The following is a 17,637-nucleotide window of genomic DNA, read 5'->3' as shown; positions in this document are numbered from 1 at the left end:
AAGCATATGTAGAAACTACATTGTTAGTTGAACCAACTGAAGATGGTAGATGGTAGAGTTGACTCTTGCACGTGTCACAAACAGCCTTGGCAGCTGTCCAGTATGAAACAGTAAATCAAGTGAATGGCTACTAAAGAGCTGAACATGTAACTTTTTAATAAATGAACCAAACATTTATTTGCATTCATCAGGAGACCAGAAACAACTTGAGTTGTGACTGCTCGTGTTGCTCTGTGTCTGCTGGATGTGTGAGGCAGTCTTCTGCTAACAGTTCAGGAGAATCCGCCCGTTTCTCACCCAGAAGGCAGCTCAGGTCCTGGTCCAGGCACTGGTCATCTCACGCCTGGACTACTGCAACTCCCTCATGGCAGGTCTGCCTGCCAAAGCCATCCGACCTCTACAACTCATCCAGAATGCAGCTGCTCGATTGGTCTTCAATCTTCCCAAATTTTCACACACAACACCCCTCCTCCGCTCCCTCCACTGGCTACCGGTGGCTGCGCGGATACGCTTCAAGACTCTAGCTCTGGCGTACTCTGCTGCTAACGGTTCAGGTCCTACTTACATCCAGGACCTTGTCAAACTCTACACCCCTGCCCGTCCTCTACGTTCTGCATCAGCCAAACAGCTGACGACTCCCACCCTGCGTGGGTCAACTCGCCTCAAAACCACTTCCAGACTTTTCTCTGTCCTGGCTCCCAAATGGTGGAACGAGCTCCCTACCGACATCAGGACCTCAGACAGCCTGTACATCTTCCGCCGCAGGCTGAAGACCTATCTCTTCCAACAATACCTCGGTTAAGTCATGGTCACCTAACAGATATACTAAAAAAAAAAAAAACCTCTTATTCTTTTCTCTTCTTTTCTTCTTTAACATATACCACTCCTTAGCAATGACAGTTAGCTCTTAAAGTTGTGTACTTACTCGATTCCTATGGTCTATGTCTAGTACCATCAGGTTGAATGCACTTATTGTAAGTCGCTTTGGACAAAAGCGTCTGCTAAATGACATGTAATGTAATGTAATGTAATGTAACAGTTGAGCCCGAATCACTTGATTAGCTGTCTGTATATCAGCAAAAAAACATTACCTCAACCCATGTTATAGTAGCAGTATAATAATGTTCCCCAGTGTGTCAGTGTGTATATTAGATGTGTGATACAGTTCAGAGGACTCCTCCTGTCTGGTGGAACTGAAGTGTGAATGTTCACTGAGCAGCTCTAAATACGTATAATCCTACAGAGCCCTGGGGTGGCAGCATTAGAGAGGGAGATGAAACAGACCCTCAACAAAGAGGACACACAAGTCTGACTGCACTTAACAAAACATGACAGTAATTGTATCTGTAGACGATGGATGTCTGTTTTGAACATTTGGTATAACCATAGAGGGAGCTCTTGGGAATCAAAGTGTGTGTGTTACCTGGCAGGAAGTTACCTGCCAGGAAAGGTATATGTTGATGCCCCTGGTGGCAGATGTGGTTCTGTCTGTGCTGCCTGAAATGTTTAAGTAAAGCTAGAAGAAACCTGCTCCTGAAGCCCTGTGTACTCCTTTGACAAATCCTGATCCACAATGTTATATTGGCGACAAGGATACTTTGGAGATATGCTGCACCGAGGCCGGAGCACATAGAGTGGACTTGGCTGATTGAAGACTCCCTGAGAACAGAGGACTTGGTGAAGGTTGGGTTGAGACGGCTACAAGAGGGAGACTACCATCATTTGATCACAGTGTGCACACTTGGGAGGAAAACTGAGATTATGGAACATTTTTTTATTGCAAATTATGTTGATGATGAAGATAAAATAAATCCATATTGCTCAGTTTGGTAGGCAAAAACCTACAGTTTGATGAGAAACCTTCTCCAAGAAGGAGGAAAGACTGGAAGTATGACTGAAAAACCACTTTAAACCCAAACCAAGCGACATCATCCAGATATTTGGGTGCTGTTGAAGCTCCCATAGGTGCTGCTTATCATCCACAGCTGATGGAGGTCTGACTATCCTCCTCACTCTGATCTGCTCCTTTTCTGTCTTTTCAGTTTTTATCTCCTCCTTTAACTATAATATCAGGGACATATAAATAAAGACAGAGTCAGACAGTAGAAGCAGACAGACAGTGTCAGGTCCATGAGGTGAGTTCAGGCAGCAGTGTTCAGTTATAGTGTGAATCAGCTGAACTCAGATCAGCTGCTGGAGGAATAATACACAGAGTGACATCACTGCTGTTACTCTGAGAGTCAATCATACACTGTTCATCCTCTCATCTCACTTTTATTTATTCACTCGTCTGACTGTTACTGACAGGAGATCAGATCCAAACTCTGATCAGAGGAAATTATGCAAACATCATCTGTTTCTTCTCAGACAGACAACACATAAACAGAGTTCAGTAGGTCAATCAGGCTGCTGTTTGCTGTTAAATCGTTTAATGATGTAACCTACTGAACTGTATCCACATGTGTCTGTGTTATGTTAATAGTATATTCTATTAGTGGGGCGGATTAGCTGAACAATCGTTCACTTTGTGATAAAAGCATGAAATTTGGTAGATGTGTTGGTGAATATGTTTCAAACAAATCTGGATATTGGGCCACCTCAAAAGCGCCCCCTAGTGGCCGGGGCAGGCATTTGTTATACAAATAAATCAATGATGAATAAAAACTGCCCTTTTAATAATACCAACTGGTGATGAATTGTATATTGTTGGAAAGCCTGATTAGTCACCTTTACAACGAGGTACAGCTTGTAAGGATCGTGCATTCATGGAATGTGCAACGGGGCTAAACGTGTGGGTAGCACCCCCCAAAAATGTGCATCCCCTGTGGGGCGGATTAGCTCAATAAATGACAAGAATTGTTTATTTTGTGATAGAAGCACACAATTTGGTGGATGTGTTGGTGGATATGTTTCAAACAAATCTGTATATTAGGCCATCGCAAATTCGCCCCCTAGTGGCCATAGCAGTCATTTTCTTCGTTAAAATTACAAAAAATATTTAAATTATTTCTTAAAATATTTAAAAAATTTAAACTAAATATACAAACGTAAATTAAAAAATGTAAATACACATATTAAATTAACAAAAATCCAGTTAGACACTCTTTCAGTTATTTTTCCTGCCCCACCACAATCGGGCTAGCCATCGAGCTAGCTAGCAAATGAGCTAGCTAGCATTTGCTTCCTGGGACAAGCAGTGCAGTGGACTGTCCATCAAGGTATGTCTAAATATTTTATTTCACCTGTTATAATTATGAATAAAATATGCTATGAACATCATAAAGGCTAAAGAGAAAAACAATCATCATGGGCCTTGGCGGAAAAGTAAATTAGCAAGATAGCAAAAATAGGTACTTAAGCTAGCTAGTTAGCTTGTAACATGTATCAGTGGCTGTTTGGTGTGAAAGCTTAATAAGACACTGTTAAATTATGTCCTGTGGAATGTGGACATCCCTCTCTGCACATACACACACACACACACAGGCACACACACTATATGTAATGTCTCCTTTGCCCATGTGGTTCTTTTTTTTAAATGTATTTTATAACTCCATCACAGTTAGTCAGGCGGCTTAGGACCAGATTTGAGAAGAAAGGGACACGCCGGACAAAAGCACCAAAATTTTTCCACATGCTCTCTATCACCAAAGGTTTCAACTTTTGGTAGGAGCCACTTCATCAAGATTGCAGATAGGAGATGGCAGCCATATAAGCCATAAGCCATAAGTCTATGAGAACCAATATATCTTCCAAGCCACTTAGAAGGTCAATCTTGGTGTCAAAATATACATTTTCTGGGTCAAAGAATCATTTAAAGCTATTGAGAATATCACTGGATGACTCACTGTAAATAATTTGTTGATCAAGATCTGACATGAGATGAAAGCGTACCCTTGATTTTTTTGAGCAGTGTACATGGCAGCTAATCCACACTCTCCCGTGAACATTGATTCCAAACGGTTTCAACTCAGGATACCCTGCTGCAACTTGAAGCGAGTTGCCCAGTCTGAGTGAAAATGAACATATCTATTTGATCAAATAATCATCTAGTGATATTCTCAATAGCTTTAAATGATTCCTGGACCCAGAAAATGTATATTTTGACACCAAGATTGACCTTCTAAGTGGCTTGGAAGATATAGCATTTCTCATAGACTTTACATGGCTGCCATCACCGCAATCTTGATGAAGTGGCTCCTACTAAAAATTGAAACCTATAATGATAGAGAGTATGTGGAAAAAATGTGGTGCTCTTGTCAGGCGTGTCCCCTTTATTTGGCTAAGCCGCCTGACTAAGTCACACACCTCAGTACAAGGATTTTGCCAGAAAGAGTAACCTGCTACAAGTAACCCTAGTAGAATTTTTAAAATGTATGATTTTTTTCTCTGTCTAAATGTGTTTTGTTTTTATTGTTGCAGGTCATACAATATTGAAAATTATTTTTTCTTTTTAAGGAGCAACAGAAGAATACAAGCCAAAGAGGAGGCCGTAGCCTGTGAATGGGAATATCAAGACCTAATAAAATGTTATACAAAGTTAATGTTCTTTCCTATTAGACTGTAATAAAGCTTTTGTCACTTTAACATGTCTCTAAATTATATTTGTGGTGCTGAAAACATGAAACAGCAGCTGTAGGGTAGGCAAAGCATTCCACGCCAGTAACCACCGGCGGCCATTTTTAAAAATGGCCGCTTTTAAATGGCCATTTTTAAAAATGGCCGCCACAGCCATCAGAATTTTTTTTGTGATGGCCCAATATCCAGATTCATTAAACATGTATTCAGCAATGAGTGTACCAAATTTGATGCTTTTATCACAAAATGAACGATTGTTCAGCTAATCTGCCCCACTACACAGGGGATGCACATTTTTGGGGGGTGCTACCCACACGTTTAGCCCCGTTGCACATTCCATGAATGCACGATCCTTACAAGCTGTACCTCGTTGTAAAGGTGACTAATCAGGCTTCCCAACAATATACAATTCATTACCAGTTGGTATTATTAAAAGGGCAGTTTTTATTCATCATTGATTTATTAGTATAACAAATGCCTGCCACGGCCACTAGGGGGCGCTTTTGAGGTGGCCCAATATCCAGATTTGTTCGAAACATATTCACCAACACATCTACAAAATTTCATGCTTTTATCACAAAGTGAACGATTGTTGTAAAATATTGAGCTAATCCGCCCCACTATATGTGGTTTATTTTATGGAGATCAGATCAATATTCAACCTCAGTTGGAGTTGGATTTTACACATAAGCCCACAATAATGATTTTCACTTCCAAATGAGGAGGTCAGATAACTTTTAAATATACTTAAATAAAACCTTTCTGGATGTGATGCTTTGTGTTTCTGACCCATCACTTCCTCTGACAGCAGGGATGTTTCATGGAGGTTGAAGTTTGTTGGCAGTTTGCTCCAAGCTGTACCTGGGGACAAGAAGAAGACTTGTCCTAGATGATCTGGGTGGCTCATATTAGAATATAAATGTGTTTTGCTTCTGAACAACTCAGTGTCTTGAAGTCAATTATTTGACAAACAGAAATAAAACAGTGCATATTTCTGACATCTGGAGGCCAGAAGATGTTCCCTTGCATTGCAGCTTTTATTCTCATGATCTTACAAGAAAACAATATCATAATCCATCTTGCCGGGCTCCAAGTAATGCTTTGAGTTGTACAACTGGAGTTTCAGAACAATCAGCTGCTGGCAGCTCCGTGTCTGTGACACGTTGACTGTTCGATCAAAACAACAATGCCAGCTCCTAACGAGGTTAGCAAAGGTGCTGCAACGGCTTCAGTTATTTCAGAACTGGAGAATATTTGTTCATTAAAAGAAGAGCAGAGAACACTATTGTTCTCCTGAGTGGTTTCAGCAGGGACAATATCTGATGAGTCATGTGTTTTTTGAAAGTGACCTCAGATGGTCTATTAGCCCCGCTACCGTAACGCCGGTGATCTCGCTACGAGCCGGGGGACAGCGGAGCCGCCGAGAGACCTTTCGCCTTTCAACTTTCGCTCTAAACTATTTAAAACACCATCTACAGCTAAAGAGAGTTTCGCGTCTGATGCAGCCATGTTGGATCCGTAAGAAAACTACAAGCTTCCGTCTGCCGAGTAGTACGCATCATCGTCTTGCCGTCCCTCCCCGTTCTGTGATTGGATCCCTAAAACAGGGCTAAGAAACCTCTCTGGTTGCCAGACTGCCTGGAGGTTCGAAATGAAATTCGAGCGTGCAAGGCAGTATGGGTATACCCAGGCTAGGAACCACCAATCACCAACGTTTCTCTCCTTTAATCCTGTAATGTCTCCTGGTGGTGGAGCAATGCCAGCGACGTCTCCCTGTCACCTCCTGCAGCTGTTGTTGGGGTTAGTTGTTCTTTCCCCAGCCCCAATTGTGTTTTTTTAGTGCATTTCAGCGGTTGTGGGCTGGAAAATCTCGCTAGCACCTGGCAACACTTGACCTGACAAAAGCTGAGCCACACATGATATCTTCACTGTTTCAAGATGTCTCTCCACTGCATTTAAGTAATAAGTGACATTGTCCACTGTTACGGCAATCACAGATCCCCTTTTTGCGCTACCCTTTTAACAAAGGATATGTCCAGGACACTCAGGATGTGAGTAAGGGAGGATTGGATGGTGGCTGAGGGAGCCATGAGGAACTGTAAGCTGAACATGTGTCAACTGCACACCTGTAAGCAGCTGTGCTTCATGCAGACTTTTCTCAAATTTTGTTTTGTAGGCTAAGGACGGACTAGATCCTGATTTTTTTGGATATAAAGCGCTATATGGTCACTCTTACTGATTATTGACTTAGAATGTAGCCTAACCTAAGAAATATCTCGGCTGCTGGCCAGTCCGGTAATAACGGGTCTCTGTGGGGAGTGTCTGTTGTGAGTTTATGGAGCACGTCAGACAGAACTGTAGTAAGTATGACAACCCTGGTCACGTCTAAATATTTTAATATATATATTCGAATTTTGAATTTGTTCACAGCCCAACAGTGTTGAGAGCAAAGCTGTGATAAAAATAAGAGAATGTGATCCCTCTCTAACTGTTGCCTTTGACTTACACACAGAGCTCTATCTCTCCACACAGTAGCCTTCAATACTTAATAACTACATTATGAAAATACAAAACAATCACATCATTATTATGTGACCATTAACTGACACTCTGTACCAGAGCCAGCTACTACTCCATCTACTGAGTGAAGAGACAACTAGTCAGCATGTCTTTGGGCTGAGATTTAAACACACATATTTCCAGAGTTAGCAGCAATTTAGAATGACTGACCTTTGAGAAGAGACTTGGCATCTGCGAGGTGTTGAATCTTTGTTAGAAACAGTGAAACAGTGCAGAGTCTCTGTGTGTCTGGACTGGAATGATGGAATGATGAACACAGCTCTGATGTTCTTTGCTTTGATCTTCTGTGATGAACATTCTGGAACATTATTGTGTCGTCATGGTGATATGGAACCTCGCTAAGAACAGGCAGCAACAACTTTAGCTTTATAACAAGTGACATTATAATTACTGTTGTCTGTAATGTTGACACTTGTTTTCTAACAGCAATCTGTTCAGGTACCAAAACACTGCAGAGTTCTTTACAACACCATGATTTTTGTCTGGTTCGTCTGGCATTTGCTTGTTCAGTTGAGAGAGAAGAACATACGGTGTTTTCAAGGCAGTACAGCCGATGAAGCTGGATGTTTGTCAGTTGACAGCACTTCTGTTGCCACTTTGAAGGGTTTCAGAACCTCTTGTACCTGTAGTAAATACAGTAAGTAAATAATAATAATAATAATAATAATAGATTTTATTTGTAATATGCGTTGATATTAGGTCAGTTTTGCAATTGTCCAGTTTATCGAAATTCACACAAAGTTAACAAGGGTTGTCATTCTACCTATTCAAGAAAAAAAAACGTTTTACATTTGTCCAACCTATTACAAATTTCATACACTAAGCTCACCTTTTCATTGAGGGACCATTCGCTTGTGGTGAGCTCCATTCCAGACAGTTTTTTTCTCAAAGATGACAGCAGACACAGCTGCTTGCTGCTCCGACGCCCGGCAGATCATGTCCTATGTGCTGTTCCATGGCGTCAGACAGTTGTTAATCAGCTTCTTCGTTTTCCCCCCAAAAGTTTTGCTTTCTGCTGGCGAATGTCTATGTTACGTCCACCAGCTCTTAAAGGGGTAAAAGGAGATAACATAAACCAGATGTAATGGATTTAACAGAGGTGTTTTTAATAAGAAATAAAATAGCAGTCAGATATACAAACAAAAGGACCCTTCAGGCTTAAGGTTTACGAAAATGAAATAACAAAAAAAAAAAACAGGGTCAGTTTAACTGTTACACAGTACAAAAGAACAACTACAACTAATCACAGTACTGTTACACAGTACAAAAGTACAACTAAAATGAGTCAAAGTGTTCAATACAACGTAATGCCGAGCACAGACAAGGGTTTGGGGCGACGGTTCACAACTGATCCAGCCGCTCCCTGACTGAAGCTCCATCCAGCCTTTTGAAAGATGTGGACACTAATTGCTGAATCTGATTGGCTTCTGTGGTCGCCGGAACGCTCAAATCATCCTTCTCCAGCAGCCTGAGGGGAGGAGGCAAACACACACGCATGCATGCGCACAGACACACGCACAACCACTGACTATACGGCTGGGGCCGTAACAGTCTATCAAAAGTGTCTGTAGGTAGCTCTTAGCCAATCGTAGTTGCACTTACAGGTAAGCTTGCCAGTGGATCACACAATGTTGGTTTTCGCCAGGTTGATACAACATAGAGGTCAGCCACAAAAATAGTTTCCCCCTGTGGAATACATTTCCAATGTGAGCAAATACCCATGTCATATAAAAATGAAAAGCATATTCTGAAAATATTTGTTTTATACCTGTGATTGAGCAATTTTCTCAATGACTTCAAAGCATGCATTTCCTATCTGCAAACCAAATAAAAACATGGCAATGATATACAGACATAAATTAATTATTAATTAAATGGGTTCAAATGTTAACTCATGGTTGATTCCATTTCCTTGTTCAATCCAAGCCCCCAGAAGTCAGCTCGGGTCAGGCAACTTTTTCCTGTTTTAACAATGAGCTCGCCTGCTGGGTTGTCAGTGTCCAATATGTATAATAATAATAATAATTAAAAAAAAAAAAAAAAAAAAAAAATATATATATATATATATATATATATATATTATGGCATGCCGTTCAGGAAATTAATCTTTGAATATATTAAATGAATTCTTGAATATATGGAATGAAACTTTGAATATATTTAATGAATTCTTGAATATATGGAATGAAACTTTGAATATATTTAATGAACCTTGAATATATTGAATGAACTTTGAATATATTTAATGAATTCTTGAATATATGGAATGAAACTTTGAATATATTTAATGAACCTTGAATATATTGAATGAACTTTGAATATATTTAATGAATTCTTGAATATATGGAATGAAACTTTGAATATATTTAATGAACCTTGAATATATTGAATGAACTTTGAATATATTTAATGAATTCTTGAATATATATATGAAATTTGACTGACGTCATCAAGGCACTGCCATCTTGTATTTCGCAAAAAGTGAGCATAAGTCAGTCAGCTTGGAACCTTGTGGCAGCAATACTGAGCAATGAGGACATTATTAACTCACTGGCAAGTGCTTGTATGGGCCAAAATCCTCCCGATACTACCCGTGCCCAATACAGTTCTCCTGACAAAGAAGTTCGCTCTCTTTTTAATCGTGGTAGGCCGACTGCAACAGGCCTCAGGCAAAATCCTGACAGAAGCATGACTTCAACCGCACAGGAGTGCCCCACAACAGCCCCTCTATACAATCTTCGCCCGTACACAAGGAAGGGCCCAAGAAACAAGAGGTAAGAATAGCTAGGCTTTATTTAAAACTATTACATTACATTACATTACATGTCATTTAGCAGACGCTTTTGTCCAAAGCGACTTACAAACTATCCATCCATGGTGCTGAAAATGGATGCGCACATTGACGGAACACTCTGCTGTGTGTAGAGGTCTGTATGGTTATACAATAGCAGCTTGGTATAATTTTCAGGTGAATTTAATGAAGGTGAAAACACAGTGAATGGCCGTGCGTAATGGCAATGCGTAATGGCAATGCGCTCTGTCGCGGCACTTCTCCGGGACTGTGGATTAATCTGTGTATCAGCTGCAGCGGCTGCAGGGATTTCGTGAACTGAAAAAGAAGCTCTTCATATATTGTTTAGATACAATAAGAATCACCCACATTCATAGACCAATGAAGGCTGAATATTTAGTTTAGTATTGAACGTGTTTGATGATCAGATCTGTGATTAGAATCCAGATTAGGAGCAGTGATGAGTCACTGGGGATGGGGATTTACAGTAAAATAGAAGAGTGGAGAAAATTGTTTTTTCAATGATACAGGCATAAAAGTGCGCCAAAATAGGCTGATCGGTCAAGTAGTATGACATTAACTGCGGACAGACAGGCAAGATTATGCTTGACAGAGATAATTACTATGGAAATAAATAATTATGTGTATAACTGCTGTATTAATCACTCTAACACAGTTCAATTGTATACTGTGGTAAGACACAAATTATGTCTATCAAACACAAAATATACAGTGTAAAATAAATTCACTGTTAACACTGCCTGTTTGTATACAGAATTAAATATATATTTTTGATGCTTTTAAGGTTTCAGGCACAAGGCAGTTCACGTTCTGTGGCTCAGTCCTTTTTCAAAGAGGTGATTCTCCTGCCAGACCACAAAGCTACACATGTGCCAAGGCGTGCCAAAAAGGCTTGGCTTTTTGAAAACGGCCACATCAAGTCTGCCTTGGAATTTGGCTGTGACTGGGATTCTGACACAATAATGCAGGCAATAACAGCAGCCTTCCAGCCAGCTGTGGAGGGATGCGGGTAAGTTTTGGAATAGTTTTGTTATATTTGTTACCTCTTTTCATTTGATTTTTTGCAAGAATACCGCAACATATAATACTATGAAAACCTAATTTTGTGTGCTTGTGCATTGTGAATTAAAATATTATTTAATTATTTCACATTCCCTTTTGCTGCTGCTGATTTCCAACAGGCTTGCTGGGATATATAACAAGATGACCACACACATTTTTTCAATACATTATGGCTGTAAATAGCTCATAACAATTCAATTTAAGTTATATTGAACTAAGGCATCCTGGTAACTCACCTCGTCCTTCCCACAACAGCCGGGGTTCGAGTACAACATCCCCCCTCTCTCTCTCACCCTTTCCTGTCTGTCTTCAATTCTTGCGATCAAGTTAAATTCTGAAAAAATATATATTTTAAAAAGTTATACTAAATAACAGAAGTAAACTGAAGTTGGTTGAACTGAGAAAATGACAGAATGTAAATTTGTGTTCATACAAATGATGTATTGAAAAAAATTATTTTCCTTGTACTGTAGTGTGCTCTACGGAAGCCCTGAACCGCAAGTGAAGAAACATTTTTTTGAGATGTTATCTCGTTATTTCGAGATAGTATCTCGTAATAACAAGATGTTATCTCGTTATTTCGAGATAAAATCTCGTTATTTCGAGATAACACACTTATGTAAAAAAAAAAAAAAAAAAAATATTTTTTTAATTTTTTACTATCAGATATTATCTCGTTATTTCGAGATACTAAGTCGTTATTTCGAGATACTATCTCGTTATTTCGAGATACTAAGTCGTTATTTCGAGATAACACACCTATGTAAAAAAAAAAAAAAAAAAAAAAAAAAAAAAAATTTTTTACTGTCAGATATAATCTCGTTATTTCGAGAGACTAAGTCGTTATTTCGAGATACTATCTCGTTATTTCGAGATACTAAGTCGTTATTTCGAGATAACACTTAGGCCTATGCTGTCTCAGTGAACGGACCGGGCTGTCCAGTCCCGGCTTCCTCGTGATGAGATCCACCGCCTCGTCACGCTCGTGTCACCACACATCCAGAGGGCAACCCGCTGCAATTTTGCCCTCAGCCCGGAGGTGCAGCTCCTGGCCGCGCTGCGTTTTTACGCAGTGGGGAGCTTCCTGGAGGTGGTGGGGGACGGCACCGGCCTCAGCAAGGCACCGGTTTCACGGAGTGTGGCAGCCGTGACACCGATCCTCCTGCGCCATGCCCGGAGACACATCAGGATGCCCACCACGCGGGACGAGGTCCGCCAGTGGGGTATATATGCGTTAATGGCTTGATTACTACTCGGATACACCTGTTAGCTGTGATCACACACACACACACACACACACACACACACACACACACACGTAGCCTTATTGCACAGGTGTGTGGGGTGACTTAAGCGCTGATAAAGTGGTGGGTGATCGATTTGCCTGGCATCGATTGATTTATATTTCAGCACCACGGCGGTGGACAGCTCCCACTAAGATCTTCTTAAGAAGCTTCTTTGGCGGGATCTTAAGAAGGCAGTTAAGAACGCATCTGGGAAACACCCCTATCTTAGCTCTCCTTCTAAGCCGAACCCTTCTTAAGAGCCTTCTTAAGTCCTTAAGAACGAGCGAATCTGGGAAACGCGAATTAATTCGAGATCTTGAGAAAACAAAACAATAGTGTAGTCCAGACGCATAGCCAGTAATGTAATGTATTTGTAACCCGGCCCGTATGGGATGAGCCTCTCCACACCCTGGGACTCTGCGTTGTGTTGTTTATGATGATGAAGGGCGGAGGAGGGACCAGTCGGACACGGGTGGTCGTTATATTGCGGCTCGGACCGCGTCGTGCTTTATTTCTCACAACGGCTGGCAGCTCAACCTTAAACAGTACAAGTAAACACTGGCGTGAGGCAACAGAAAGATTAAAGGCTTGTGTTGTGTCCTTACTGATTTCCACACTAACTGGTTGCCGGAGATCTGCGCAGTTTCTGTTACGCGTGAGCTGTCCGTGGTACTGAAACAGCAATCGCCCTTAATGTGATAATTTTCTGTCTGATGCAGGTCTATGTTATGCTATACGTTAACACTTTATCGAGCCTACTGATTGGGTTCATCTGTAGTCGGCACTTTGTGCAATAAAATGATTTATTGTGCCGTGCGATAGAGCCGATACGCATGTTTTGTCTTTCCTGTTGTATTGTGTGCAGCCTTTATAAAGCTCTGTTGGGAGAGCTTGTGTGAAATATTATTTCTGCCTTCGCCACTGGTAGTATTCCCTCTGGGTCCAAAACGGATTGCACTACACACACAAAGTTTATAGTGACCCGCAATCCTGCTGATCTGCATCTCTCAGTCATCATCTGGTATCCATGGAGACACCCGGTGGCGAAGGCAGAAATAATATTTCGGGTGGGCCAGTACAAAAGTGGATGGGCCATCTTTTCCCAGAAAAAGGACTCGTAAAAATGTAGAACTATAAAAATGACAAATATAGACAAACTGGAAAAATAGTGACTATTTTACTTTGCAACATTATGCATTACAAAGGAAATGACAGCAAAACACTGCCTCTAACACAAGCTCTCCCAACAGAGTTTTATAAAGGCTGTACACAATACAACAGTAAAGACAAAACATGCGTATCGGCTCTATCGCACGGCACAATAAATCATTTTATTGCACAAAGTGCCGACTACAGATGAACTCAATCAGTAGGCTCGATAAAGTGTTAACGTACAGCATAACATAGACCTGCATCAGACAGAAAATTATCACATTAAGGGCGATTGCTGTTTCAGTACCACGGACAGCTCACGCGTAACAGAAACTGCGCAGATCTCCGGCAACCAGTTAGTGTGGAAATCAGTAAGGACACAACACAAGCCTTTAATCTTTCTGTTGTCTCACGCCAGTGTTTACTTGTACTGTTTAAGGTTGAGCTGCCAGCCGTTGTGAGAAATAAAGCACGACGCGGTCCGAGCCGCAATATAACGACCACCCGTGTCCGACTGGTCCCTCCTCCGCCCTCCATCATCATAAACAACACAACGCAGAGTCCCAGGGTGTGGAGAGGCTCATCCCATACGGGCCGGGTTACAAATACATTACATTACTGGCTATGCATCTGGACTACACTATTGTTTTGTTTTCTCAAGATCTCGAATTAATTCGCGTTTCCCAGATTCGCTCGTTTTTAAGGACTTAATAAGGCTCTTAAGAAGGGTTCGGCTTAGAAGGAGCGCTAAGATAGGGGTGTTTCCCAGATGCGTTCTTAACTGCCTTCTTAAGATCCCGCCAAAGAAGCTTCTTAAGAAGCTCTTAGTGGGAGCTGTCCACCGCCGTGGTGCTGAAATATAAATCAATCGATGCCAGGCAAATCGATCACCCACCACTTTATCAGCGCTTAAGTCACCCCACACACCTGTGCAATAAGGCTACGTGTGTGTGTGTGTGTGTGTGTGTGTGTGTGTGTGTGTGTGTGTGTGATCACAGCTAACAGGTGTATCCGAGTAGTAATCAAGCCATTAACGCATATATACCCCACTGGCGGACCTCGTCCCGCGTGGTGGGCATCCTGATGTGTCTCCGGGCATGGCGCAGGAGGATCGGTGTCACGGCTGCCACACTCCGTGAAACCGGTGCCTTGCTGAGGCCGGTGCCGTCCCCCACCACCTCCAGGAAGCTCCCCACTGCGTAAAAACGCAGCGCGGCCAGGAGCTGCACCTCCGGGCTGAGGGCAAAATTGCAGCGGGTTGCCCTCTGGATGTGTGGTGACACGAGCGTGACGAGGCGGTGGATCTCATCACGAGGAAGCCGGGACTGGACAGCCCGGTCCGTTCACTGAGACAGCATAGGCCTAAGTGTTATCTCGAAATAACGACTTAGTATCTCGAAATAACGAGATAGTATCTCGAAATAACGACTTAGTCTCTCGAAATAACGAGATTATATCTGACAGTAAAAAATATATATATATTTTTTTTTTTTTTTTTTTTTTTTTTTTACATAGGTGTGTTATCTCGAAATAACGACTTAGTATCTCGAAATAACGAGATAGTATCTCGAAATAACGACTTAGTATCTCGAAATAACGAGATAATATCTGATAGTAAAAAATTAAAAAAATATTTTTTTTTTTTTTTTTTTTTACATAAGTGTGTTATCTCGAAATAACGAGATTTTATCTCGAAATAACGAGATAACATCTCGTTATTACGAGATACTATCTCGAAATAACGAGATAACATCTCAAAAAAATTTTTCTTCACTTGCGGTTCAGGGCTTCCGTAGTGCTCTTTTAGCTTCAACATAAGTTTCATATAGTGTGTTTTTCCTTACTTTAGGCTACAAATCCTGCTGCCATGCTTCAACAAATTAGTTGAGCCATCCCTTACCCCCACACAGACTTTGAATGGAGACCTTGTCAAAAAGCTGTTTCATCAGAAGTCCATTTATGTCAGGCCTGACAAAATCATTTTAAGTGAGGAAAAAGAAACTGTAAGTATTACTGACGATTTCAAGACATGTTTATGACAGTGGCAGTCACAATGGCAATGCTGTAATTTACACTTGATTTAAACAGTAACTTGTAGTATGCTCTGACATAATACATAAGTCTGTTACAATGTTTTGTTGTCAGTATAGTCTATTGGATTCATAAAAGTTATTGTATTTATCTGTTTGCATTGACAGTCATTTTCTGATGGAGAAAGCAGCTGTACAAATGACCCTGGTCTGGCAGAAATAACTAACACTGACAAATGTGGTAAATATTTTTGTGTTTACACTGTTACATTATATGTAAAGTATTTTTTAAAAATCTAATATTTTTGTGCCGAAAAAAATAAATTACACTGTTTTGTATCTGCCACATAATACATGTATTGTACAAGCCCTAAATGTGTTCTGATGCTCACTGTCAAATAAGGTAAATGTTACTCATAAGTACATTTTCCATGTTACAGTTTATTTCCGAAGAAGCTGTCCCAGACATCTCCACTTCTAGGGCCACTTTGTTCTCCAGTGGTGACGAAGTCATGTGGTGTTTTGCTACCCAAGATATTTGCACTGGTGCACCTTCCATCCCAGCAGACACCCTCACCATGTCCACTAGTGCTGGTGTCATCACTATTGATGAGACTCTCACCATGTCCAACACTCATGGCTTGTCGGTTGGCCCCACTGTCAATGCTAGCGGCAACAGGCATTGCATCTTTGCAAATAACACCTCCGGTGTGTGCCATGGTCCCACTCAACCCAGTGCATCTGGCAAAAGTTCATCCAGCACATCCTACAGGTCGATCTTTTCTAAAATTTTCATTTCTTTTCATACAGTATATTCAGCAAAGAACTATTTGCATAAGATAAAGATATTGTAAATTGTAAAGATATTGTGGGGTCATGGTGTCCTGATCAGAGAAGAAAGTTGCACTTCCTCTGGTTTTGTTTTGATCTGAACCTCTCTGATCAACAAAGAAACCTTTGCCGGCCCACAGACGTGTGTACTGTAGTGCTAGCAAGTCCATGGGTCCGTTCTGTTTCATTTGTGTATGTATCAGCCACGTGGTCAAGTTACACACCGTTATCACCACTTCATTGAGTGGGGCATCAGAGAGAAAGAGAGAGGCAATTTAGTTATTGAACGATCAAGGGAAGTTATTTGTCCTGTGGTAATGCAACTATTTGTGTGAACAAACATCATATTATGTACCTTAATTATAAAATATTCTTGTTTTATTTTGTAGTACATATCTTGACCTATTTGAGGAAGAATACCTCTCTGATGCACCTGATCTCCAGGAAGCCATTTCAAGGTCTTTAGATCCCAGTGCAAGTGAGAGGTCAGTAGAAGATATTATATAAAATCTTTTTTTAAGTTGTAATCCAGGATGGCTACTAGCCTAGAGACAAGTAGCAATAAGCAAGCTTCAACCTACCATTCTTCATCGGTTATCCAATCATTTCTGTGGTCATTTTGTCAACAATATACAATAGATCTATTTTTTTAAATCATGGTGTAAAACTTCTCTGAATGAGGATGACCCATGCCATAACATGCATTATTTTTCATGTGTATCTATGGCCCCCTTAACCCTGGTATTAAAATGTGTTTGTTTTTTTTTGTGATCAGATTGCAATCAGATAGCTCTTGACCACATACATTTACACCTGGTATTATTTGTGCATCTCTGATGTCCACATCTAGATCCAGTTGCTGTCCGATCATGCGCATTCCCATTAATGTCACTTGACAAACATTTGCAGCAGCAGACTCTTTTAATGTGTTTTTCCCACCTGCAGAGCGCTATCTGATCGCAATCCGATCACAAAAAGTGCATTTTAATACCAGTTGTGAAGGGGGCCAATGTGTGTGATTTAGTAGTTTCAGTTCCTCTTTGGATGAAGGGTGGTTGTCAGTGTTGTAAATTCTTCTCATGCTCTTTGTATTCTATGTGCAATGTGACAGTTGGTTAAGTACTTCTGGAAAAGCAAGAAAAAAAGTCAAACTCTTTCCCTTATCTCTTTACCTTATCACAAACATTTTTGGAAAATGGATTTTAATCATTAATAAAAACAATTTGTGGATGTTAGTTTTTGGAAAAACAACAAATTTGTTTTATTGTTTATTATTGTTCCAGTGATTTAAAGATGACTTTAGAGAGAA

General features: G+C 40.7%; 1 protein-coding gene across 1 annotated transcript; it reads left to right on the top strand.

Annotated features, from left to right (window-relative positions):
* Positions 1-9,560: 9,560 nt before the first annotated feature.
* Positions 9,561-15,978, top strand: LOC131970669 (uncharacterized). Its single transcript, XM_059332100.1, has 5 exons — positions 9,561-9,929; positions 10,752-10,976; positions 15,317-15,470; positions 15,666-15,738; positions 15,938-15,978. Exons 1-5 carry the CDS (start codon positions 9,721-9,723, stop codon positions 15,976-15,978), a joined length of 702 nt encoding a protein of 233 aa, XP_059188083.1. The 5' UTR covers positions 9,561-9,720.
* The last annotated feature ends 1,659 nt before the right edge of the window (positions 15,979-17,637 follow it).

The sequence above is a fragment of the Centropristis striata genome, chromosome 4 (genome assembly GCF_030273125.1).
Source record: "Centropristis striata isolate RG_2023a ecotype Rhode Island chromosome 4, C.striata_1.0, whole genome shotgun sequence".
Taxonomy (NCBI): Eukaryota; Metazoa; Chordata; class Actinopteri; order Perciformes; family Serranidae; genus Centropristis; species Centropristis striata.
This window is presented reverse-complemented; position numbering and strand designations above follow the sequence as displayed.